Here is a 27,641-nt window from a genome sequence, read left to right on the forward strand (position 1 = left end):
ATCCTTACTCTACTTTGTGTTCCCTATCATCAGCTTCCTACTCCCCTTCTGCCTTCTGGGCCTTGTCACTGGACTCCTGTAACTCGTTACTCTCATGGTTTTACTGGGCTGTCCACTCACAGTCGTGAGACGTTTTTGATTCCTAATTCAGTCTCTTCGTTTGTTATAGATCTGTTCAAATTTCTTATTTCTTCTTGAGTCACTTCTAGTTATTTCTGTGTTTCTAGGAATTTGCCCATTTCATCTAAGTTATCTAATTTGTTGGCATACAATTTGTTCATAGTATTCCTTTATGATTCTTTTTCATTTTTCTAAGGTTGATGATAATATCCCTTCTTTCATTCCTGATGTTAGTAATTTGAGTCTTTTCTCTTTTTTTCTTCATCAGTCAAGCTATAGATTTGTCAATTTGGTTGATCTTTTCGAAAAACAACTTCAGGTTTTGTTGATATTCTCTGCTGGTTTTCAATTTTCTATTCATGTGTTTCCACTCTAATTGTCATTATTTCCTTTTTCCTGCTTGCTTTGAGTTTAGTTTTTGTTTCTGTTTTGTTTTTAGTTTCTTATTTTGCAAGGTTAGGTTATTGATTTGAGAGCTCTCTTCTTTTTTAATATAGGCATTTATAGCCCAAAACCTTCCTCTCAATGCTTCTTTAGCTCTGTCTCATAAATTTTGGTATGTTGTATTTTGTTTTCATTCATTGAAAAGCATTTTGTAATTGTCTTTGTGATTTCTTCTTTTACCCATTGGTTATTTAGGAATGTGTTGTTTAATTTCCACATATTTGTAAATTTCCCAACTTTCTTTATGTTATTGATTTTTCGTTGCATTCCGTTGTGGTTGGACTTTGATTTCTTTCCTTTTATATTTATTCAGGCTTGTTTTCTGGCCTAGTATGTAGTCTGTCCTGGAGAATGTTCCATGTATGTGCACTTGAGAAGAATCTGTATTCTGCTGTTGTTGGAAGGAGTGTTCTATTAATGTCAGGTCTGGTTTGTTTATGGTGGTGCTGAAGTCTTCTGTTTCCTTGTTGATCTTCAGCCTAGATGCTCTGTCTGTTATTGAAAGTAGGGTATTGAAGTGTCCAGTTATTATTGTCAAATTGTCTGTTTCTGCTGTCAGTTTTTCCTTCATCTCTTTTGGGCTCTGTTTTTAGATACATATGTCTTCCTGATGGATTGACTTCTTTGTCAATAAATACCATTCTTTGTTTCTAGTAACATATTTTGTCTTAAATTCTGTTTTGTCTGATAATAGTTTAACCACTCGAGCCCCCTTGTTTCTAATCATTTTTTAAAAGCCTCCGGGTTATTCTAATGTGCAACTAGGGTCAAGAGTTGCTACTGAATGATAAGTGGAAGCTGAGGATTGGGATTTTGCCTCTAACATTAGCCCACAGCTTCTAAGAGATGAATTCCAGTAGATATCCATGGGATTGTCTGATTCCCATGACTGATGTAGAAGCACTGTGGAAACCTTGATGGAAGTCTTCCTGGAGTAGGGTTTGTGGCGGGTTAAAGTACTCTAGTCCCGAAATGGCTACCTTCAGGTAACCTCACAACAGACAGAGAATGTTCTCTTACTCAGCCTGTCACAGAAGCCGGGAGGCAGGCTCCCTTCTCCCTCCCTCCCCCTCTGTGCTCTATTGACACAGACCAACAAGTAATTACACCTAATGCTCCTGAATGAAGTCCTCTTTTCCTGTGGATATTACAGCAATTTAATCCTTATGTCATAAACCTTTCTCTGATGCTCTTTGCAGGCATTATGTACAATTGAGGAGACAAAATCTGATTTCCAGAGTTCTGGTATTTCCATGAATTGTGTGGGGAGGGGCAGGTCAGAGGAACAGCTCAGAGACCCTTCCAGAGAGCTAATCAGAGGTAATTGTGGTTCAGTGGTTGAATTCTCCCCTCCATGCAGACACCTGTGTTTGAGTCCCAGCCAGCGCACCTCAAGGGCAGCCACCACCCGTCTGTCAATGGTGGTTTGCGTGTTGCTGTGATGCTGAACAGGTTTCAGTGGAGCTTCCATACTAAGACAAACCACAAGAAAGGCCTGGTCATCTATTTCCAAAAATCAGCCAGTGAAAAGCGTATCTGATCTTCAACTGTATGAGGGTGGCACAGGACTAGGTGGTGTTTCGTTCTGTTGCGCACGAGGTCACTGTGAGTTGAGAGCCGACAACAACAGTCAGAAATGAGTGCCTCTTCATTCAGTGAAGGTAAACAATATGTGCAGAAACAAGGGTGTTTTAAGAATAAAAGGTCAACGTTTGCCAGGGAGAGAGGCTCTGAAAAGTAAACTTTCTTCTTTTGGCAAAGATGGCCCTCATTGCCCAGCAAGATGAAAAATGATCTAGAATGAATTCTTCTTTATTCATTTTTATTCAAGCTTTAAAACTATTTTTGATTCCCATATTCCGTCCCCTTGTACTTTTTTTCTTTTTCTCTAGCCATCCCCCCCCCGCCCAGCTTCTTCAGAGTTGTCCTTTAGATATCACCTTTCATGGAGTTGGATGATGCCTTTATTGAAATAGTCTTTTTGAAGGTGGAAGTGATTCTGTTTTCTCTGTGTCTCTGCTCCCACATCTGTTCTTAATCCCAGGAACTCTGATCCACTGTCAGGGAGTTTTTCCACCAAGCACTGAAAAGCCTCCCAAGGCTAAGTTATCTGACCCACATTTATTTATTACCTTTTAAGATCTGTTTTCCTCTCAAGATTTGTCTCTAGGAGAATCAGTTGGGAATGTCTTGGTTTCCTGTTGGTAGATTCTCTGGAATTTTCATTCCAGTATATATGCGCACCGCACACACTCCTACACATGTATATGTGCATTATAAGTAGCCTAAGTAAATAACCTAAAAAAAAAAAAAAGCTGTGGTTATAAGGTTAATTGTTAATCCCAAACTTGCTAGCTTTTTGTATTGATTTTTATCGTTCTTAATAATCATTTTTTTAAGAGGCAATGACAGCCACTTTGGATTTCCTTAAAATGCCTCTCTTCCTAAGAGCCCAGAGAATATCATAGACCTGTCTCTCCTCAGCTCCTTCGGGGCTTTTTTTGGGATGAAGAGGGAGTACTTGCTTGATTAACATAGTCTCATACTATCCTTGTGAGTCCATAAAAATTTTCTTCATAAAAAGCAAATCGGATTATGTCACTTTCCTTTAGAAAAATGTCTGCTGGCTCGCAGGGTAAGTCCAAACTCCTGCCTGCCTGCCTCCCAGCCACACTTCCCACACACACTCAGTGTTCCTGTTGCTCTGACTTTTCCCAGATCTCTGGCTGGCCATAACCTGTCACAACTCTGTGCTTTTGTTCATGCTGTTCCTTTTGCCTAGAATGCCCTTCCCTCTCCTTTCTCAGCTGTACATTCCTATTTATCTCTTATACCCAACTGAAATAGTGCTGCTTTGTGAAGAGCCCCCCAACTGAATGAGTCACACTCTTTCTTGAGTTCCTCTTGCACTCTCGCCATTCCCGACATATTGATTGAGCACTGACTGCTGGGCAGAAACTATCTGAAAATAATAATAATAATTGATAGCAGTGATAATAATAGATAATATTATGTAATAATATATAACACTAAATACTATATAATGCTACATTTAATAGTCTAATGCCAAATACTAATAGCTGGTGTATAATATATATAATAAAAGCTAATACAGTATTAACCATCATAGCTAATATTATGTTCCAGAGAAAGTTCTAAGCAATTATTATATTTCTATCTCATTTAATCCCCACAGCCTGAGGTAGATACAGTTACTGTCTCCATTTGCTGATAAGGAAATTGAGATACAGAGAGGTTAAATAATTTACCATAATTCATACGGAGCCCTGGTGGTGCAGTGATTAAGCGTTCAGCTGCTAACCAAAACGTCAGTAGTTCAAATCCACCAGCTGCTCCTTGGAAACCCTGTGGGGACAGTTCTACTCTGTCCTATAGGGTCGCATACAGCCAGTAAGCGGTGGACCCTGGATTTGAACCCAGGCAGGCTGACATTTGATTCTTTATTCTTAACCCCTAAAATAAACTCTTGAAAGACAAATATTTATACGGCCTGTATAGCAGTTTGGGCTCAGACATAACGAGGATTGTGAGGATGGTGCAGGACTGGGCAGTGTTTCGTTCTGTTGTACATAGGTATGAGTCAGAACCGACTCAATGGTACCTAATAGCAACAACATGTAGCACTTATCACATTTCATTGCAGTCATCTATTTATTGTCTTTTTTTTTTTTTTCCCTTACTGGCCAGGAGTCCCTTAGCTGAGGGCTTCTTGCTAGCAGAACTTACGTTTTATTCTCTTTGCAACCCCACACCTGGTGCTGTGTGTGGCATTTGTGAATTAATGTTTGTAGAGTGAATAACTGAAGGAGTAAGGCCTCAGACTGTCTAAACATTACGTTGGCTTCCAGCTCATTTTTCTTGGTCCTAGCCATACATGTGAAAAAGAGATGTTTATAGAACCATGAGCCGTGTTAGGGAAAGGAGGATATTTTTGAATACCTACTAGGTATCAAGCAGTGTGTAAAATCTATGTGCAAAATCTCACTTTTTTTTCACAAAAACTGATGAGGTCTATGCTGTGTCTATCCTTTTTTTCACAGATGGGGACACTGAGGCTGAGGGGGATTAAGTAACTTGTCCAAGCTCTTAGCTGTCATGTGGTGGAACTGGAATGGAAACTCAGATGCTTCTGAACCCTAAGCTGACCTCTTAACTCAGGCTATAGACCTCCTCCTATTCTAGGTATAAAAGATGAGATGTCCAGGAAGGTGATTTTCTATCAGAGAGTCTTCTGGAAAATCCGTTTCAATCGGATGCCTTCTTCTTATTTATATTCCAGTTAGCTTATGGTCTCTTGCTTGCTCTACTCCTCACTGTATATCTCTGACACAGCTAATGTGGTATTTTAGGAAGAACTAACACCATGCAATACCTAATTCATAAAACTTGAAGTCCACTCTAGCGATCATGCAGAGTTGGACTGTTTGGATGCAGAAAGGAAAAAGTGAAACCAGTTTGACTTTAGAAAATGAGCTAGGGTGCCTGAAAATAGTAACAATTTCAGACGCATTACTCTTTGAAGATGTTTTAACTGGTGATGGCTGCGTGTGGGGATTCATATTGCATGTGTGTGCATGTTGATTGAAATCCTATTAATTTTATAATTCCATTTTTTTTCTAATTTATGCTTTTGTGTAGCACTTATTCTCACATCTGTAGAGTGAGATAAATTGCAACTAGTTCATAACACATTTCTTATGCGAAATAGGGTTCTTACAATTTTTTTAATTAAGGAAGAGATACTTGCTACTTTTCCTGATACGAGAAGCAGATTCACACTTCCCCCCTTTCAGCTCCTCCATTCCCACATTGTTCCTGCCTCCAGATCCCTGTACCCGCTTTTCCTCCTTCTTGAAACAAGCTTCGCTCCACAATCCCGTCAGTACTAATATTTCATTTGTGGCCTTGCTTATCTCCTGTGTATCCTCATTCTTTGCAGGTATGACACAAACAGGGTTTGTAAATTAATGGGAGTAGAATGAACAACTGAAAGTAAGACCTCACATTGATTTCCACCTCATCTGAATATGGGTTGTCTCAGCTGAGACAGACCTTATTCCAGGGAGCCTTTTCTGACTTCAACCTCCACCTCAATTCAAGGCTAGATGTCCTGTAGCGCCCCCATCAGAGCACTCGTCGCATTGAACATAGAGGCTCCTTTGTCTGTGCCCTTTATTGTCAGTTAGGGAGGCTGTCTTCCTCACTGTTGAATTGCCACACAATTGACTCAGAGCCTGACCTATTTTGTTATTGGCCAAGAGTTCTTGCCCCTTTAGCCCTTTTTTATATCATACACAGTTAAAAGTGTAAACCCTTATAGAGTGGACAAAACTGATTAAGAGTTGTAAAGCTCTAAAAGGGCCTTTTTGCTAGGACAACAACCATCTGAATATGAGCTCACAGCTTTTGTGTATAAAGCAGGACCATTTTGTATCTTACACATGAATATGGAAGAAGAGAGAATGTGCTGCAATGGGGAAAGATTTATAGAGGTATGTGGTTTCCTTGTAGATATTCTTCTCGTGGTAACTACTCTACCTGGGATGTATGTGAGTGTTAGACTTGGCTCAAGGGGGTGATGGTCAGAGTAGGCCCTACACTGGCTTTGTAGCCACAGTTCCTAGAGTGGCAGTTGGTCTGTTTAGTGGCAGTATCATGAAGAAAGGACTGATGAGGTCACTTGCTCTGTGGGCCTACGACATAGGTAGAATCTGACCAAGTAGGCTTTTCACATGTTGGTATTCATTGAAATCCTCTGGGGGTAATAAGAATGCAGATTCCACTAGGGCAGAGACCCAGGAATCTGAATTTCTGACAGCATCTCTAGGGATTCCTCTTCAAGTGGATTGCTGGCCACTCTTTGTGAAACTGTCTTAGAAGACAGGAAGTTCAGGAGAAATAATGGCAAGTGGGACAGTCCAGTGGAAGGAGTAGCCATCCTTTGTCAGGGCCCTTAGACAAAGGGGAAAGCACAGCCAGGGAAAGTCACCTCAAAGGAGCACCTTCAGGAAGGAGGGAGTCTTTGCATTAGCCTGTAATTAGTGTAACTCGGGGAAACCAGTTCCAGCAAAGATTGATGCTCTGCACTTAGTGCAAATTTAAAAGATAAACGGAAGAGTCATGGTTTCCTTGACCACACCAGAATGTCTCCTACTCTGCAGAGTAATGAAATGCACAGATGTTGAAATGAAAAGAGACTGAGAAGATCGATGGAAACTAATAGACTGCTGGCAACAGTTAAGGACCGACTTAACATAAATGCAAAGGAAGCCTGGGGTGCTGTCGGCCCAAGCACTTCCAGGACTATCACGGCCAACAGGGCATCACAGCTCAGACAGTCCTGATTGTTTTCCCCCAAGCAATCTGAGGAAAAGTACCAGTTCCTCAGGGAGGAGGTAGTTGATGATCAAAAGGATACCAAATGTGAAACATTTCCTTTGACCCTAGCCATTATACCTTAAGGAGATAATTGTACAAGTGGGAAAAATATTATATGCGTTTGGGTGTGCATTTTTTGTTGAAAATGCTCCAAATGTCCATTAATAGTGGGACTTATGGGTACACAGATGCAATAAAATTTCCCTTAGCCATTAAAAATGATGATATGGACCGGTAGTTATTGACATGAAAGGATGTCAAAATATATTAAGGGACAAAAGCAGGTTTCGGAATAGCATATATTTTATGGGTGCATTTAAGCAAAACTGTATACCCGTATTTCTGTTTATTAATTCTGTCAGTAATTATTGAGTTAGCCTGTGTGCCAAGCACTTTTCTGGGCATTGGTGTAGACAGCAGTGAACTAGGCAACGCATCATTGCTACTCAGAAGTGTTGCCCTTGGTGTCTGCTGGGAGCTTGTGAGAAATGCAAAATCTCGGGCTCCACTCCAGACCTCCTCACTCAGAGTCTGCACTTTAACGAGATCCCCAGGCTGTCCATTTGCACACTGTAGCTGGAGAGGTCCTGCTCTGGAAGCAAGTTTACCAGAATGGCCTCTGTGGATTTCCCCAGGTAGTGACAATTGGGGTAATTTTTGCATTTGCCTTGGTGTCTTTCTGTGTGGGTTGAGTTTCTCACGGTAAGCTACTTATGTTCACAAAAGTAAGGATGGTAATTTTGCAGAAGAGCTTAAGGCTCCTGCTTCGGGTCCATTGGGCCACCTTGGACACACACTGGCAGGATCCTGGGTGGAGGGGAACAGCTGGTGCTCATTTGGCTAACCACAAAGGTATGGACGAGAGACCCTAGGTGCCTGCAGCCAAGGCTAGAGCTACTGCCTCCGCCTGAGAGATGGAGCAGGTCTGATTAGCTGAGTCGTGGCAGCTTCTGACATTACAGCCTCTGTCCAACTCTTGTGTGATTACTAGTAGTAGTAGTAGCGGTAGTAGTAGTACCAGTTGCTGTCAGATCGACTCTGACTCATGGCGACCTCCCTATGTGTGTCAGAGTAGAACTGTACTCCATAGAGTTTTCAATGCCTGTGACCTCTTAAAAGTAGATCACCATGCTTTTCTTCCGAGGTGCCTCTGGGTGGACTAGAGCCTCTGACCTTTCAGTTAGCAGCTGAGCACGTTAACCATTTGCACCACCTACTGACTTCTTGTTTCCATCCTTACTGATAAAATAAAAAGCTGACAACTGTGTTAGCCCTTCCTGCCCTCCCCTTTATTTATTTATTCATATTTTATTTTAGCGGTCTGTGAAATCCAGAGACCCGACAGCCAGGCTCTGAGGAGGGACCCAGATCAGGGAAGAAACCCAAGCTCCTGGGGAGCTCCGGTCCCCTCTTGCTGCCAGTGAAAGCTGTCACTTTGAAAAGTTCATGGAGCAAGTCTTGAAAAGTGAGGGATTCCAGTATTTTATGGAATAGTCTCCCTGTTAGCCGTCTTCAGGGCGGCTTTAAAGATACACAGAGCCTGACTTCTGCCTTCTGCCAAGGGCTGCCGAGGTCTGTGCAGAAATCTCCCCTTTGCGGAAATGGTGGGGGAGGGACAGTTGGGCTTTGTACAGGTCCCCCTTGAACCCCACTGTGGGTTGTGCAGGCAGGGAGCAACCGACAGCTGTCAGCACCAGCTTCTCTCTGTGCCACTGCCAGGCTCTCCGCTGGCAGCCTGTGATCTACCGTGGAGGTCGCCTTAGCAGGCGTCTGATGGTGCAAATGTAGATCCTAACAGGACAGGCTCCCTCTGACACAAACACTGACTGAGCATCACAGACAAGGCAAGAAGTCTCATTAGTAATTCCTGAAGAGGGTGCAGGAGCAGGGCCAAAAGGCCTGGTTAATTGAATGGTAACTAATATGTTTATAATCACTCATATTCTTATTCTCTTTCCGTGTCTCGTAAAGTCTAGTTTTTTGGAGCACGACTGAGCTTTAGAGAAATCTGAGGAGGCAGTAGAGGAGATGAATCAAGAGCAAGGTTTGAGACTTGACTCAGTTTATTAGCAGTGTCAAGCTATCTCGCCTCTGGACCTCAGTTTTCTTATCTGTAAAATGGGTTTTTGTGAGGCATAAATGAAATGATATCTGTAAAGCGCACAGCACAATGCTTGGCCCATTCTAAGCATTCAGTAAGTGTGAGTTGTTATTATCCAGTGCCACTCTGTCATTTTGTAAGTTCATGTGTATATTTGGTAAATGTTTACTGAGCACCTGTTGAAGGCACTGGACAGGGCAGCTTTGTCAAAAGCGGTGAGTTAAAGTACTCAAACAAACATAAGTTCTGGACGGGAAGAGACAGCAGTCAAACAACACAACAAAGCCTGTGGCATCAGGTCGTGATATGTCCTGTGAAGAAAATCAGGGTAAGGGCTAGAGGGACCAAGGGTGGATGTAGGGGGTTCTACTGTAGACATCTCAATGGTCAGAGAGACCTAAGTAAGATGGAGGAGTGAGCCAAGCTGATCTCTGGGAGGAAGGCACCCTAGGCAGGGGGAGCAGCAGAGTGCAGAGGCCCTGAGGTGGAAATATGCCCGCTGGGCTCCAGGAGGAAAAGGGAGGCCAGCATAGCTACATCGCCGAGAGCGGTTAGACATGACATTGGACAGTATCCAGGGGCTGCGTGATAGCTGTGATGGGGACGTTAAAGCTTAGTGGTGGTTTTCTGTTTCTCTCATTTCTTCCACATTGATGAACTGGAATTCTCTGTATGGAAGAGCTTTCCCTTCTCCCTCATTTATTTATTTATTCGACAATTTTTGGTATCAGTGTGAGCTCATGGATGTTTACTTTATTCTCTGGGTTACACTTCAGTATCGTCGTTACTGATTTTGTTGCTCAAGTTGTTTAGATTTGGCCTTTGGGGGCCCCTTCAGATTGACTCCTGTATCCTTTTAACACTCCCATGGTTTTTGGAGCACTTCTTTACCTTCTGTCAGCACTAGATTTTCAAAGTTCATCTTGTATTTTCCCCCTGGGATCAACCACTTCTCCAAGAAGCTCTGGTTCCCATTATTGGAGGATGACATTTAGAAACCAAGATCCGGGTGCTAGGTGTGCTCCGTGCTATTGGAGTCTGTTGCCTCTAATCCCTCTCAGTAGGCAGAGCTAAGGAATATATGTGTGTTTGCTAACCATGTGTACAGACACATCTCTATTTATTATTGTATCTGTTTATATATTTTGTGACTTTTTATTGTTGTAAAAATATACATGTAACACATTTGCCAGTTCGACATTTTTTTACATGTATGATTCAGTGACACTGGTCACATTAATCATGGTGTGCAACCATCACTGGTATCTGTTGCCAGGTTTCCCATCACTATAAACAGATACTTGATGTTCCTAAACAATGGCTCTCTCCCTTTCCCCCTTCCTCCCACCCCTGATGACCAGTAATAAACTTGGGTCTCTATACATTTACCTATTCTAGTTACTTCATCTAAGCGGGATCATACAATATTTGTCCTTGTTTTTTTGTGTACATATTTTGTAAAAAACCTTGAGTTCATACTGATGCTTTCAATTCTAATCCAAAACCTCAGGGTTTATTTTAGCCTTTCAACTTTCCTTATTTTTAACTTCTTTCTCTTGAGAGTGAGAGACCTGCCTCTTATTATCTATCGTGTATTTACTTATTTGTTCAATGCTAGTGCACACTTAAGGTAATTTCAGAAAACCTAATCCATACCCCTCTGAGAAACAAGTCTAGCTAGAGTAGGGTATTTATATACAGTTCTTCTTCTTTTTTTTTCTTTTTTTAATGCTCATGAATTCAGTCAAAGCAGTGTTTCCCAAAGTTACTGCAGTTCCTTCTTTTCTTCCCTGCCTCCTGCAGTGTGGTGGTGTTATTCATTTGCAATACAGTTAGTTTCATTTGTTACTGTTTATATTCTGTTTGAGGGCCCCCCTACATTGTTTATTTTGAGGGTATGTGAAATAGTATCATAGTTCTAGTGGGCCAGAGCCATATAAAAAGATTTACTAAGACCAGTAGAGACTAGAGGAACCCCTGAGACCATCACCCTGAGATGCCTTTTAAAGTTGGAACTGAAGCCACTCCCAGCAATTGCCTTTCAGCCAAGTAACAGATTGATTGGCTCATAAAATAAACAATATCACCCATGAGTACTGTGCTCTTTTAAATAATCATCTGTATGACACCAAATGGTCAACATTTACCCTAAAGCAAGGATGAGAAGGTAAGGGAGACAGGGAAGCTAGATTAATGGAAACAGAGCAACCAGAGTGGAAATAATGAGAATGCTGACACATTATGAAAAATGTAATCAATATCACAAAACAATATGTATAGAAATTGTTAAATGGTAACCTATTTTACTGTGTAAACGTTCACCAAAAACACACTAAAATATATTGAAAAAAAGACCTACTTAGAAGTGTGCACCCTCCTCATCTCTAAAAAACCAAACCAAACCCATTGCTGCCAAGTTGATTCTAACTCATAGTGACCCTGTAGGACAGGGTAGAACTGTCCCATAGGGTTTCCAAGGAGTGGGTGGTGGATTCAAACTGCTGACCTTTTGGTTAGCAGCCGAGTTCTTAACCCCTGCACCACCAGGGCTCCTCCCTCCTCCTCTCTCATTTCTACTACCTCATTTTTATTTCCCCATTATTTCCACCCCTTTCCTACCCACCTCCATAAGAAACCCCCTTCCTATGCTTCTTTTGCACAAATCAGCCAAAACATGTATGTTTTCTTATGTCCCCTTTTCTTCTGTGAAGATTACTTTCCTTTTTTCACTTAACAGTATATCCTAGAAATCACATCATATCAGTTCATAGAGATATTCTGTAATGAGCATTTTTAACTTTGGTAATGAGAAAAAAATTTTGCAACCCAAGGATCAATTTAAATGCTCTATGTAAACCTCCTGGTAGTGATGATGTTAATACCCAGTATAAGTATTACCATTACATTGAGCATCTGCCATGTGGCATGTTCTCTGCTAAGCCTTTTATGCAGATTATCTCACTGAATCCTTACTAGAGCCCTGTGAAGTAGATTAGATGTTCCCTGTAATTTACCAATGAGGAAACTAAGGTTCAGCAATGTTTAAAAACCTGTCCACAGTCATAAAAGTAGAGCCAGGATTTGAACCTAGGACTCTCGCTCCCAAATTTTGCTTTGTGAAGAGCACATTAGCCCCACGATAGAAGTTCCAGGTTGAAGCAAAGCCACCTGGGTATTTTAAACCGGGGCATGTCCCAGGCTTTAAAACCCTGTTGACTGTGAATCGGCTGCTGCCAAAGTTCACGTTTCAGATGACAGGGACATGGAGGTAATTTACTGCCTGTTTGTTCCACAGTAATGGCCCTTCCTTCTTGGAGGGCCATGGGTCCTGCCTCTAAGACAAGAGACAAGAGGGATGGTAGGTGGGGCCTGCTACCTGGGATGCTGCAGCAGATCTGATCTTACACCTTGTAATCGCAAGCCAGAGCAGCCAGCACTGTTAACAGGAAAGTGAATTACCCCACAGGGCGGTTTGGTTAGCAGGACACTAAATCAAGCCACAGTTATAGCAGTTTCTTTTATAACTATTTGTACAGCTGGAGTGGAAGAAGAATTTCGTTGGAGCAGGAGTCTGGCTTCTGTTGCGAGACATGACAGCCTTTGTCAGGGAGGCAGTGCAGTTGAGTTGATTGAAAGCGGGGCTTCTGGAGTCTGAGTGTCCGGGACTACATCCCTGAGCCAGATTTTCCAGCAGTGGGACCTGGGGCAAGTCACTTCGCCTCTCAAAGCACATCTATAAAGTGGGGCTAAGAACAGTGCCCATTCTACCCCAAGGTACCTTGGAAGAAAGACCTGGTCATCTGCTTCCAAAAATCAGCCAGTGAAAACCCTGTGGATCACAATTGTTCGATCCACGACTGATTGTGGAGATGGCACAGGACCGGGCAGCATTTCATTCCGTTGTGCACGGGATCACCATGAGGTCAAGGGCCGACTTGACAAAAGCTAATAGTAACAACAACAACAGTTACTTTGACAGTCAGAGAATGACTTTTGTTTGGCTCTTTGGCACCTTAAGAAGCAAGTTCCATCTGTCATCCATCTACCCAGGCACTCAGCTGTTCACCCCTTTGTTCGGCACATTTTGATTGCGCCCCTCTCTGGTGTTCAGAGGCCATGCTTCACCTCTTTGGAACTTTTGAAGCAGGAGGATTAGCTACTCCCTAGAGGATGGTGCCTGTCAGCTTCCAATCTGGCTGGGTGTTTGGGGTGGGGAGTGGTGGTAAGAAACATTTAGGGATTTCAAAGTAAATCAGAAAGGACTCGTTTGCACCCTGTGGTTAGTTGGGTGGGTATGCACTGGTCTGGGAGCTCTCATCTCCTGATGGCTTACTGTTCATCTTGTTTTTCCTCTTGCAGCCAAGGCGAAATCGAAATGCGGCCCAACGTTCTTCCCCTGTGCCAGCGGCATCCACTGCATCATTGGGCGCTTCCGGTGTAATGGGTTTGAGGACTGTCCTGATGGCAGCGATGAAGAGAACTGCAGTAAGTGCAGAGGATGTGGAGCCTGGGATCCTTGCTCCTTCTGAACTGGCCACTCTCATTCTGTGTTTCTCACACTGCTAGGCTCAGGCATTCTCTCTTCTTACCCAGATTCTGTTCTTTGTCACTTTTCTTGTGTAAATGTGTAAATGCTCACCTACCATTTATTGGGAACTCTCTGGGCCTGGGACTTGCTTTATTTTCAGTTCTCATAATAGCCTTGCAAATATAGGTATTATTAGTTAATAGGTAAGGAAACTCAAGTGCAGAGAGGTAAATTATCTCATCCAGGTTCCACAGCAAATAAGTAGCAGAGCCCATTCTAGGCTCATTCAAACCTTCATCTACTTGGCTCTCTGACCCCAGACCCTCATGTGCTTACTTGCTTTCGTTCTTATTTTGGGTTCTTAAAAAAAAAAACAAAAAAAGGGTTTGTAAATGAATTGTGCACATACTATAAGAATACAAAGCTAAAGTCCTCCTTGACTGGGACCACCCCCACTCATATGACCTGCTGTGCAGTATTCTGTGGAGTCCCAGGGTGGTGTAAATGGTTAACACACTCGACTGCTAACTGAAAGGTTGGAGTTTTGAGTCCACCTTGAGGTGCCTTGGAAGAGAGCCCTGTGATCTACTTCTAAAAAATCCATCATTGAAAACCCTGTGGAGCACAGTTCTTCTCTGACACACATGAGGTCGCCGTGAGTCAGAGTTGACTTGACGGTAAGTGGTTTTATAATAGTCCATGATATGCACACACAGACCTCCACTAAGTTCATTCTACCTCACCGTGCCTTCAGCGCTCTCGGTGTCAGGCTTAACTGCTCTTTGTCTGGACACTTGCCGTGCCTTCCTTCCTAGCATCCCTGTGTCCAGAACGATCTCACACACAGCAGCCTCAGGGACCTTCAAGTGTCTCTTCCCCACCTTTAATAGTGCCCAGCTCTCCCAGCAAGTCGCTGGGACCCCAGCTGTGTGCTTTGCTCACTCGTCACTATTTCTTCTTTCTTTTCACCCTGAATGTTGGGAATACTGGAATCTATGTGACTATAGTCAGCTCCAAACAAATTTACATGTTTATTTTCTGTGCTTATGTATTTTCATAACATTTTTTCTCTTAATTATTGTAAAGAGCTTGAAAAACGTAGAAAAGTATAAAGAGGGAAACAAAACTGCTGATAATCCCACAAGCTAGAATAAAACACTGTTAAATATTCAGGCTGTTTCATGCCAGATTTCTTAACACCACTACCTACCCCTAAATGAAATGTCCCCTTAATTGTGACCATTTTCCCATGTTATTAAATTTTTCCCCCGTAAGTTTTAATGCCTTCAGTGATTGTTTTGATGGATTGATTTCCCCTGCCCTGTTGGTTCTATTTTAAATCCCTGAGTAGGAGGGTCACTGTCTTTTGTGTATTTATTCCTTCCCAAGGAGCAATGATTCCTGTACCCTCCCAGTAGGGACACAGGGAGTTTATACCTCTCCCATGTCCCTTCTCCTGTGGCCTTATTTCATCCTCTGGGTCCTGGATGGCAGAAATATGGCATAGCTGCCAGATTGTTGTATGGTTAGTAGAACAGCTGAAACCCACCTTAGCAGGGCCGATGGATGCATTTCACTAACAGGATATGGGTGTGACTGAGAGAAATGACTCTGAAGCCAGAGTCTGGGCTCAGATTTGTGCTCTGTCATAATGAAGCATGAGTTGGCCATGCTGCATAGTCACCTTGCCAAGTGGTTTCCTTGTCTTTAAAATGGGGATGCTGATAACCTGCTTCCCAGGGTTGTTGTGAGGATTAGATGAGATACTATCAGTAAAATCCTCAGTATAGTGACTTACACAGAGTAATTGATTTAAAAATGATAATAATGGCTTAACACAAAACTGTGAATGATTAACAGAAAGACCACATATGGTAGGATTTCTCCTTTGGCTTTGGATATCCAAGGACATACTTCTTTTTTTTTTTTTTTTAAATTAATTTATTTTTTTATTGTACTTCATGTGAAGGCTTACAGAACAAATAGTTTCTCATGAAACAGTAGTACACATGTTGTTTTATGACATTGGTTAACAACCCCACAACATATCAACCCTCTAACTTCTCAACCTTTTTTTTTTGGTGAAAATACGCATAGCCAAAGATACACCATTTCAAAAATTTCTACATGCACAGTTCAGTGACATTGACTACGCTCTTCCAATTGTGCTGTTATTCCCACTTAAGATGAAGGCTTACAGAACAAAATAGTTTCTCGTTTAACAGTTACTATAAATGTTGCCCTATGACAATGGTTAACAATCTCACAACACATCAACAATATCCTTATTCAACCTTGGGTTCCCTATCACCAGCTTCCTTGTCCCCTTCTGCCTTCTGGCCCTTGTCACTGGACTCCTGTACCTCGTTAGTCTCATTTGGTTTTACCGGGCTGTCCACTCCCAGGCTGAACAGTGAACCTCGGAGGTAACTTCACCACTGAGCTAAAAGGGTGTCTGGGGGCCATTTCTCCAGTCTCCTTTAGACCAGTAAATCTGGTCTTTTTTTTTTTGTGAGTTAGAATTATGCTCTACATCCTTCTCTAGCTCTGTCCAGAACCCTCTGTTGTGATCCTGGTCAAAGCAGTCAGTGGTGGTAGCCGGGCACCATCTAGCTGTGCTGGACTCAGTCCGGTGGAGGCCTTGGTAGCTGTGGACGGTTAGTCCTTTGGACTGATCTTTTCCTTGTATCCTGTTCTCTTCGTTCTCCCTTGCTCCCGAAGGGATGAGACCAGTGGAGTATCTTAGATGGCCGCTCACAGGCTTTTAAGACCCCAGACACTACTCACCAAGGTAGAATGTAGAGCATTATCTTTATAAGCTGTGTCATGCCAGTTGAGCTAGATGTTCCCTGAGACCATGGTCCTCACAGCCCTCCGCCCAGCAATTCAGTTCCACAGGGAGTTTGGATGTGTCTATGGGGGTTCCATGACCTTTCCTTGTACAAGTTGTGCTAGTTTCCCCTGTATTGTGTACTGTCTCACCCTTCACCCAAGATACCACTTATCTATTACCTATTTAATATTTCCCCCCCACCCCTCCCATCCCTGGTAACCAACAAAGATTGTTACATTTTGTGTGTGAACTTTTTCATGGGTTTTTACAATAGAGGTCTCATAGAATATTTGTCCTTTTGTGATTGACTTATTTCACTCAGCATAAAGGACATACTTCTTTTTATATATCATTTAATCCTTTAACAAGTGTATATCGCCTTGATCTCGTTCTCCTACTGTCAGTGAGGATCTTACAATCTAAGTGGGGAAATTTTATGTATGTATGTGTGTGTATATATAAATGTTCACACATACATATAAAAGATAATCCAGTGGCAATAAAAAGCAAGTGTGATGCATTATACTATGTATGTTCTAGATGATTATGTCATCCTAGGTACTCCTTGCCATAGTTAAAGACCCTGTATGATTTAAATGTTTGGATATTGGTCCTTAATTGTCTACAATGAGTAAATTATGTTCTTTCCAAGTTTACGTCAATGGGCATTAAGCCATCATTTCCTTTATCACGTGTACCATTTAAAAATAGTGATTCTAACTCATAAATCTGAAAGCTGACAAATAAAAGAATCAAGCATTTGTCCTCCCTTTCCCATAGAACTGTATTTCAGAGTAATCAAATATTTGACTTGGGAAAGTTCTTTTTTATAGAAGAATACCAGCTAATTGAAGAATGATAGAAGTAGAATATCACCATTTTGTAATCCCTAATGAAGACGTGGATCTAGGTAATGATCCTCAGTGGCTGTTAAAACCATCAGGTGAAAAATTGATGAGGAGCTTTATAACAGATGAATCAGGCTGACAACTCCTGGAATCATCCATCAATCTTTTCACAGTTGACTTAGAATCAATATTGTACCATTTCAAGTGCAGCATAGAAACCTTAATCACTCAATAGATCTCTTTGTGATAGTTGTCTTATGTATTACATCCTATATACATTAAAAAAAAAACAAAACCATAAGACAATGTTACAATTTTTGCTTTAAACTTCCAAATGTATTTTAAAGAACTCCAGAGAAGAATAGTCTATTATACTTACCCATTTCTGTTGCTCTTCCTTCATTCCTAATACTCCAGAGTCTCCTTCTGGTATCATTTCCCTTCTGCCTGAAGAACTTCCTGTAGCAAGTCTATTAAAGCAAGTCTGCTGGTAACAAATTCTCTTAGTTTTTCTTCATCTGAAAATGTTTTTATTTTACCTTCATTCCTGAAGGATATTTTTACTGCACATGGAATTTTGGGTTGACAGTTCTGTTCTTTTATAACTTTAAAAATATCGTGGCACTTCCTTCTGACCTCTGTGGCTTCCAGTGAGAAAGCTGTAGTCATTCAGATTGTTTCCCCATAGGTAATGCATCATTTTTCATTGGCTGCTTTGAAGATTATTAATATTATTTTGTCTTAGTTTTGAGCAGTTACAGTTTGGTATGTTTGTGTGTAGATGTCTTTAAGTTTGTACTGTTTAGGGGTCTCTAAACTTCTAGCATCTGTAGTTTTTTGTCTTTTGCCACACTTAGGACATTTTCAGCCGTTATTTCTTCAAAAAAATTTTTTTTTTTTTTTTTTAACATTTCTCCTTTGCTTCCGGGGCTCTCATGACATTGACATTAGACCCTTTGTTATTGTCTCACAGGCCCTTGAAGCTGTGTTCATTTTTCTTCAATCTTTTTTCCTTTGATTGTCCAGATTGGATAATTTCTATTGATCTATCTTCAAATTTACTTATTCTTTCCTCTGTCATCTTCAGTCTTCTTTTGAGCCTATCTAGTGAGGTTCTTTTTTTATTTTGGTTACTGTATTTTTCAGTTCTAAAGCCTCCTTTTGATTCCTGAAACTTTTTTTTTTTTTCCATTTGTTTCAAAAGTGTTTGTGATTGTGTGCTAAAGTATTTGTGTGATGGCTGCTGTAACGTCTTTGTGAGATAATTCTAACACCGCTGTCATCTTGACGTTGGTGTCTCTTAATTTTTTTTTCTGCGCGAGTTGACATTTCCCTGATTCTTGCTATGACAAGTAATTTTGGATTATATTTTACACATTTTGAATATTATGTATGACACTCTGGGTCTTGTTTAAATCCTATATAGTATGTTTATATTGTTGTTTTAACAGGCGAATGATTCGGTTGGGTCTGACCACAAGTTCCTGCCAGCTCTCTGTGGGCTGTGGCTCCAATAGTTTTCAAAGCCTCTGCAGTGCTCTTCGGATCTGTCCAATGTGTGGTCTTCCCAGTGGTCAGTCTGGGACCAGGGCAGTAGTCTACGTGTGAGTTCAGTTCTCCAAGTCTTGTGGTATGCTGATTAGGATCAGACTCATGTACAGGCAGTCCCTGGGTTACAAACGAGATCCATTCAGGAGTGTGTCTTTAAGTTGAATTTGTAGGTAAGTCGGAACAGGTGTATGCGGTTCTTGTTTAGCGTTACTTTAGTGCAAGAGGGAACCCTGCTGGTATAGTGGTTAAGAGTTCGCTACTAACCAAAAGGTCAGCAGTTCGATCCACTAGGTGAGCCTTGGAAACCCTATGGGGTGGTTCAACTCTGTCCTTTAGGGTTGCTGAGTTGGAATCGACTCGACGGCAGTGGGTTTGCTTTTTTTATTTTTAGTGCAAGAAAAGGCTCAAAGCCTTTTCAATGATTCAAAAGCTACACGTGCAGCAAGTGAAGGTGATTATGATAAAGAATTTGTCGCAAGTAGAGACTGGTTCAGTCATTTCAAAGTGAGGGCAAATTTACATACCATTAAAGGGCAAGGTGAAGTTGTCGGTAAGTTGGACTTTCATAACCCAAGGACTCAGGGTGTACGTAGGTGAGGATCAGTCTAGGAGTTTATAAACAACTTAATGGGGTTGCTTTCCAAAGCTCCGTCTTCTCCTTTATTTCCCGGGTACTTTCTGGGTCCCTGGGGCTCAGAGGGGGAAAAATAGGTTAAATCACTGCCAATTCAGTGAGAGAATTTTGGTCTCCTTCCCCACTTGGCCTGTTAAGATTGATTTACTTCTCAGAATCTGCAAATAGCTGCTGCATTCATTGTGTCCAAGTGTTATAGCCGTGTTCAGTAGGAGAGACAGGTGGGTGTGATTAATACATCTGACTTGAAATCAGAACCCCCACATGCCAGTCTTAACATCACAAAAAGAGACGCAGTCAGACATTATTTACCTTCTGATATGATGCAACAGGAGCACACATCACTACTATAAGATGTTTTTGCCAAAAACATCCCACCTGAATCTGATTGAGCCTTTAAATCTAACCCCATCAATTTACAGGAGATTCAGGGGCAGAAGGACATTTTAAATAGCCCCACGGAGATAGATCCCAGAATGTGGGAAACTCTTCAGTACCCAGTTTTATTCATAAATACATCTTAAAAAAAAATAGAGAAAGGGGAAACCTATAGATGGAAAGAGACTAAGAGATAAATCAGCCAAATGCAGTATGTGAACCTTATTTGAATCCTGATAAACACAAACCAACTATTAAAATTTTTTTTTGTGATAATTGGGGAAAATTAAATTGTGATTGGACATATGATGATATTAAGGCATTATTTTCACCAAACTTAATCAGTCTGTATGCTGAGCAAATAATCAGAGAAGCTGGACTATATGAAGAAGAATGTGGCATCAGGATTGGAGGAAGACTCATTTACAACCTGTGATATGCAGACGACACAACCTTGCTTGCCGAAAGAGGACTTGAGGCACTTACTGATGAAGATCAAAGACTACAGCTTTCAGTATGTATTATACCTCAATGTAAAGAAAACAAAAATCTTCACAACTGGACCAGTAAGCCACATGATGATGAACGGAGAAAAGATTGACATTGTCAAGGATTTCATTTTACTTGGATCCACATTCAACGCCCATGGAAACAGCAGTCAAGAAATCAAGCAACGTATTGCGTTGAGGAAATTTGCTGCAAAAAACCTCTTTTAAGTATTAAAAAGAAAAGATGCCACTTTGAAGAAAAGGTGCGCCTGACCCAAGCCATGGTATTTTTAATAGCCTCATATGTATGCAAAAGCTAGACAATGCATAAGGAATGCTAAAGAAGAATTGATGCCTTTGAATTATGGTGTTGGTGAAGAATATTGACTATGCCATGGACTCCCAGAAGAATGAACAAATCTGTCTTGGAAGAAGTACAGCCAGAATGCTCCTTAGAGGTGAGGATGGCAAGACTTCGTTTCACGTACTTTGGACATGTTATGAGGAGGGACCAGTCCCTGGAGAAGGACATCATGCTTAGTAAGGTAGCAGGTTATTGAAAAAGAGGAAGATCCTCAGCATGATGGATTGACACAGTAGCTACAACAGTGGGCTCAAAAATAGCTACAGTTGTGAGGATGGTTGAGGACTGGGCAACATTTCATTCTGTTATACATAGGGTCGTATGAGTTGGAACTGACTTGAGGGCACCTAACAACAACAACAGCAGCAATCTTTATGGGAGCAGCTCGCCAGGTCTTTCCTCCCGTGGAGCAGCCAGTGGGTTCCAAAACACTAACCTTTCAGTTAACAGCCGAGCACTTAACCATTGTGCTGTAGGGCTCTTTTTATACTGAAATATAGAGATCAAATTACATGACATCTGGAATGTGCTTCAAGCCAATCCAGTTAGGGGAGGAGGTGGTTGAGAGGGGTATAGCTGAAATAAAATTGTTAAAAGAGTTGATTATTATTAAAGTCAGGTGGCAGGGTTTACTCTACTGGTCTCTGCTTTTGTATATGTTTGAAATAAAAATGTAAAGATAAATAAATAAAAAATAAAGTTGTGGTTCTGTTGTGTGATATCTCAACTTTAACAGACGACTGGAGAGTCATACTTTAAAAGACTTTGGGTCTACAGACGGGTGTTTTCCCAACTTGTGCATGCGTCTTGCACTTAGGAGTGAGGATAAATGAGAACCAGTCTATCTTTTTAGAATATAGCCTAGCTGGGGTTTTGCCCTTTTAACTTTTCTTCCTTTCTCCTTTTGGCCATGTTTGGACTTCTTCCTTTTCCCTTGTGCTCAGACATTTGTAAGATGCTGAAGGTGAAACCCTGTACAACTCTGGCCTCGTCCTCATTCGGTGAGGAATTGAGGTGGCAGAGTGGTCTGGGCAACTACAACAGAAACTTGATTCAAGCTGAGTATCTTCTGCTGCTGCTTTCAGTGTATCAGCATAGTTGTGCCCAGAATAACCACTGTGTTTTGTACCCTGTCTCTTCCACCACTGACAAATTCTTGCCTGCTGGCCCAAGCATGACTAAATTGTCTAGCCAGCATATAAGTGTTTTTCCTTCATGGAGTCCCCCAGTGCTGGGATATTTCTGTAACTATTCATGCCTGTCCTGCTTTGATTCTGCATTTCCTCCTCCCTCCTCAGCTGACCCTTCAGTTATAGCCACGAAGAGCTATACCTTTTATCTCATGGACTGGGTGAGCGGGCAGTCATGAGGGCGTTGTTCCCCTCCCACTGTTCCAGCACTGTGTTATCGAGGTCTACTTAAAGTCTCATTGTCTGACCTGCTTCCTTGGGGATATACTCCTGGTTTGCCAAGGCCGGCCTGGGTCATTCTCTTGGGGTTCCCATGCCATCCTGGGCCTTCCTCAAACATATGCCACCTAGTAAGAGAGGCTGCCCTGTCCACCCTATAAAAAGGAAATCTCTCCTCCCCACTCTCATCTCTCTGTCTCTTTCCCCTGCTTCATTCTTCTCCTCAGCACTTAAACCACCTCTTTTCATTTGCTTATTTTGTCTCTTCCCTGATGCATTGTGATGGTCATGAGGTGGTATTGTTGTGTGGTTCACAGCTGTATTCCCAGTGCCAAATAATATTATTAAGCTTAGACTTGGCATGTGATAAATATATCTTACACAGATAGCACTTACCACACTGTCATAATTGCATATTGACTCCCCCAGTAGAATAGAAGCTCTTTTAGAGCAGGGACTGGGTTTTATTTTATCTCGAGTGCCTCGTGGAGTGCTTTATTTAAAGGAAGTAGTCCATAAATGTTTGCATAAATGAATCAAGTAGCTCCTGTCAAAATGCCCATCGCCGTCGCGTCAGTTCCAACTCATAGTGACCCTGGAGGACAGAGAAGAACTGTCCTATAGGGTTCCAAGAAGTGGCTAATGGATTTGAACTGCCGATCTTTTGGTTAGCAGCCGTAGCTCTTAACTACTGCACCCCCAGAGCACCTAGTCAAGCAAAAGGTTAAACAAGGAAGACAGGCAGCCAGCCAGGGGCAGTCAGGCTATATTCTCAACATATGAATGTCTTGATCCTCTGTGAGTTCAGATGTATACCAAGAAGGTGTATTTAGGCCTTCCACCGTTCACATTAGCCCCAGCTCCTGCCTGCCTTCACGCTTACTCTAAATTTCTTTCTTTAGTCTCAGTGCCAGGCAGCATGCGAGAAGCTGCAAGGGTTTGAGAGGTGGGTCAGACACAGACCTTGGCATCCATTGTGGAGATTATATTCAAGCAAGGGAGACAAAAATACTCATGCAGAAATAATTATAATATGGGGTTAACAGTGGGCATGCTATGGAAATTAGTGATGGGAGAGATTATTTCCCTCTGGGCTCATCATTGGGGGTTGTTGGAGGAGATGGGCCTGGGGAGGGAGGGGTATGATTCAAAAGTTATTAGCAGTCCAAGTTGCCATTTCAGGCCAAGGGCCCAGGAGAGTCTGGGAGGTATGTGAACTGTTCAGGGCATAAGAAGCCACTCGGCTGATAATTTACTGAGCACTTACTGTATGTATGACCCGTTTCTATATGCTTTACACATAGGATTTTGTTTTAGGTAGATAGTATTATTACCCTCTTTTTATGATAAGAAAATGGAGACATAGAGACGTTAAATCATTTGCCCAGGTTACTAAGTGGCAAAGTTGGGATATCAACTCCACCCCCCCCCACCAGATATTTTCATAAGTGTGCTATGCTAATTTTTTTACAACAACATGTAAAAAAATTAGCATAGCATGCTTATGAAAATACCTGGGGGGACTCGATTGGCAAAAAAAAAAAAAACATATAACACACAGGTTATTTGCATAAAAATGTGGTATACTCATGTACCCTCAATAATACTAAAGCATTTATTGACACTTCCTATAGGCCACAGGGAGTCCCTGGGTGGCACAGATGGTTAAGTGCTCAACTAGTAGCCAAAAGTTTGGTGAGCTGAACCCAGTCAGAGGCTCCTCGGGAGACAGGCTGGCAGTCTGCTTCTGAAAGGTCACAGCCTTGAAAACCCTATGGAGTGGTTCTATTCTACAACACACGGGATCGCTCTGAGTTGGGATCGACTTGATGGCAACTAACAACAGCAACATGGGCCACATTCTCTGTGCTTTGCATGTATTATCTCATTTAATTCTCACAAAATCTTTACAAAGTCCACATTATTTATATCCCCATTCTACAGGTGAGAGAACTGAGGCTTAACAAAAGTTAAAATAATCTGTCCAACATTACGTAGGTAGCAAGTGGTGGAGCTGTGATTTGAACCCCAGCATACTCCACACCCTCACTCCTAACCATTACACAGGAGTTGTTCTGTAAACAGTAAGATGTGTGCTTGGAATTGTAGGCTGGGGCCAGATCACTGAAAGTTAAGAAGTTAAGATTGTATTTTATACTCAGAGAGTTTATACTGAGTGAGTGCAGGGTGAGGAGAGGGAGGCTGAAGCTGGGGGAGCTGAGAAATGGTGGTGGAACCTTTAATAGAAGTGAGCTCACAGGAAGAAGGGGAGGTTAGGGATCAGAGGAGAGTGTGTCAATTTCAGACATGCAGCATTAATGGTAAGGAAGGCATTCAGGCAGAGGAGTCAGGAGACATCCGAGAAAGCTGCTTATTGCTGGAAGGAATGTTTGGGGAGCCATCAGCAGAAAGGTGGGCATTGAAGCCGTGAAATTGGACTTTTTGCAGGCATAGGTGTTGGATGGGAGGTTGCCATGCCCAGGAAGGAAGAAACAAACTGGCATCAGTATTTGAATTAGCGTTCTGCCAGTGGCTCAGAGCTGAATCCTTAGAGCCTGAGGAAAAGACAATCTTTGCCCTCTGCTGCTTGCCCATTGTGGCTGCCCTTTTCCTCCTGCAGACAAGGAAGAAGCTCTAGTTCCAGCATGTGGCTGTGCATGGGCCACATTCTTTCTCAGTGGGCCAAGGACTGATGAGGAAGGAAGCCAGGACCCTGTCGCCTTGGTTGAACGGACCTGAAAGAAAGGCAGAAACTTGCAGCTTGCCGCAGACAAAGCTGCCTTTTTTCTGTAAAGGTCAGTGCTGCAAGCATTTTCCAAGCTACGAAGGGAGTGGTACGGCTTAAGGGGGTAGGTTCTTTGCAGTGAGAGCGTGCTTAGCGTCCCTGGTGCCCTCCATCCTAGAACAGAGGAAGTCTTGAGGAAGTCTTAGTGCAGCTCTGTCTTCCCCAGTTGCCTGGTTTCCAAGAAGCCTTGGCTGGGAAGACAAGGAAAGCTGTGAGGTTAGGATGCTCGGCCGCAAGGAAGCCAGTGGTAACCACCGTGGCATGGAGGAGGAGATGGGGGATGTGGGCGCAGGTGAGGAGTTTCTTGTTAATGTGTTTCGTCAAGAACTGTTAGAGGTGGAAGAGGAGCCGACTTTGCAGACTTTGAATGAATCGAAGGGGACATTTCATGAGTCCTGCTGAAACAGATTGCTTCATTTCCTGTCTTTAAACTGGTCAGTTGCTGTTGGGTGACCGCAGTGTCCCTTGGTCCTCTCCTTTAGATGTGGTTAAAATAAATGCCGCCAGCATAATTAACCACTAAGCAGTTACCTTAACTAATTCCTCCCTCCCTCTGGCAGGGAAAGACAATTTCTCTTTCCTGGGTATTGTGGGTTGGAAGACAGATCATTAGAACCCTGTGTTTCTAGTGGTAATAGTAAACAAGGAGCTTTTGAACCTACAATTGAGTTTTTGAAGTTAACTCTGAGGACAATTTTCTTTATCCTTATTGAAATACATATTGTAAAATACAATGTTTCTTTCCCTAGTTAATTGAGTAAAAAAATAAAATTTTCAAGGACTGGTAAGCCTTAGCAAGGACAAAGAAAACATACGTTTGGAGCACGTTAAATATTGCTAACCCATTGCCTGTCTGTCCGTTTGTCTTACTGTGGTGGCTTGTATGTTGCTGTGATGCTGGAAGCCAAGCCACCAGTATTTCAAATACCAGCAGGGTCATCCATGGTGGTCAGGTTTCAGCAGAGCTTCCAGACTGAGACAGACTAGGAAGAAAGGCCTGGTGATTTACTTCCAGAAATTAGCCAGTGAAAACCCTATAGATCATAACAGAACATTGCTTGACGTAGTACTGGAAGATGAGCCCTTTAGGTTGGAAGGCACTCAAAATACACAGTGGCTGCAACAGTGGGCACAGATATGCCAACAGTCATGAAGATGGCACAGTATCCAGCGACATTTTGTTTCATTAAGTTGTACATAGAGTCGCCATGAGTTGGAGCTGACTTGAGGGCAACTAACAGCAACAAATATTGCTAAAAGATACTGAGACATAATATCATGACAACTATTTCCTGGTCCATTTATGAGCTCTTTCTTGAGCATGTCCTGTTAGCAGGGCCTTGACATAACCCCTAAGACTTGACCCCTGACCACCAAAGCCTATAGGTTTGGTCCACCACAGTCTCATGTTCACTTGATCTGAAATTTGGCTGAGGTGAGTAAATACCTGGCAGAGGTCCAGGAAGAAATCTAGTAGTACAACTTCAGCTGTCTAGGGTCTTTTGGGGGAGATAAGCCATTCTGGCCCAGTGAGCCTGCTTGCTAACTGCGAATTTCTGCCTTTGAGAATCATTCTTGCAGGAATCTCTTTGAGATGCATTGCATCTTGCCTTAATCAGTGTTTTAACTTTCTTGTTGACAGCTCAGGGTCATTGTTAGGAACACTGATTTTTAGATTGGGCTATAATACAGGTTTGCCTTTGTGTCCTTTTTAGAATTTTCTAGTCTCTTTTTAAACTATCCCTGATGGCTATACTTTTGGAAGTCTTAAGGTAGTTAAATTTTTTTTTGTAGCCTTTCTGTCTCCTCCCATAGCCTTCAGCTTTTATTTCTTGCTGCCAGCTGCTGTCTGCAGGGTAGCAAGCAGAGTCCCCTCTTCCTTCTAATTTGCTGTGTCCTTGGGAACCAGAATACAAAGCTTGTTGGAATTTACATAAACCAAGAATCAATAGACCCTGAGGGAGGTGAATTCTTGAGGAAGCTCCTGGCATTCAAGGGCATGATATGTGTTTTGATGGTTCAGAGGCCTTTTCCCTGGCTTGCTGCTTGTTTGGGGTATGTTACTCTAACATCCTCTGCCTCTGTTTCTCCTGTGGTGCACTGGGAGGAGGGGAGCACATTGTTATACAAGGAGGCATTGACAAGGAGGAATCCCAGGTGTGACTGCTTACAAGTTTATGCATCTATGAGCAACTGTACACTTGAATGTGAAAAATACTGAAACAGGTGTTTGTGGGCCAGAGACAGTTGTGTGGTGGAAGAAGAAAGGTAAAGGAAAAAGAAAATGAGTAATCATTAAAAATTTCTGCCAGACTAGACTCTTGAAAAGGTGCCCTGGTGGTGCAATGTTTTCACACTCAACTGATAACCTAAAGGTCAGCGATTTGAACCCACCAGTGGCTCCTCAGGAGAAAGATGTGGCAGTCTGCTTCTGTAAAGATTACAGCCTAGGAAACCCTGTGAACCAGTTCTCCTCTGTCCTGTAGGGTCACTGAGCTGGAATTGACTCAACGGCACACAACAACAGACTCTTAAAATTTTTTAGTGAATTCTTTCAAACATAATGAAAAAGAAAAAAATAAAATGAATAACCACATTCCCAACAACCTGTTTTAACAAATATTACCAAGTTGCCTTATTTGTTTCAAATTTTTTTTTTTTTTAAATATTTTATTGTACTTCAGGTGAAGGCTTACAGAACAGATAGTTTCTCATGTAACAGTAACACACATGCTCTTTTATGACATTGGTTAACAACC

At 42.1% G+C, this 27,641-nt stretch overlaps 1 protein-coding gene across 2 annotated transcripts in view; it reads left to right on the forward strand.

The window, feature by feature from the left end:
• The window catches only part of LDLRAD3 (low density lipoprotein receptor class A domain containing 3), a 298,714-nt gene that overhangs the window by 121,623 nt on the left and 149,450 nt on the right, over window positions 1-27,641 (forward strand). For both annotated transcript variants that reach the window (XM_004369802.3, XM_012557426.2), the window contains one exon: window positions 13,424-13,549. In XM_004369802.3, the coding sequence (XP_004369859.1) occupies window positions 13,424-13,549 (126 nt within the window). The remainder of the gene's footprint in view (window positions 1-13,423; window positions 13,550-27,641) is intronic.

This window comes from Trichechus manatus, unplaced genomic scaffold, assembly GCF_000243295.1.
Source record: "Trichechus manatus latirostris isolate Lorelei unplaced genomic scaffold, TriManLat1.0 scaffold00006, whole genome shotgun sequence".
NCBI classification, from domain to species: domain Eukaryota; kingdom Metazoa; phylum Chordata; class Mammalia; order Sirenia; family Trichechidae; genus Trichechus; species Trichechus manatus.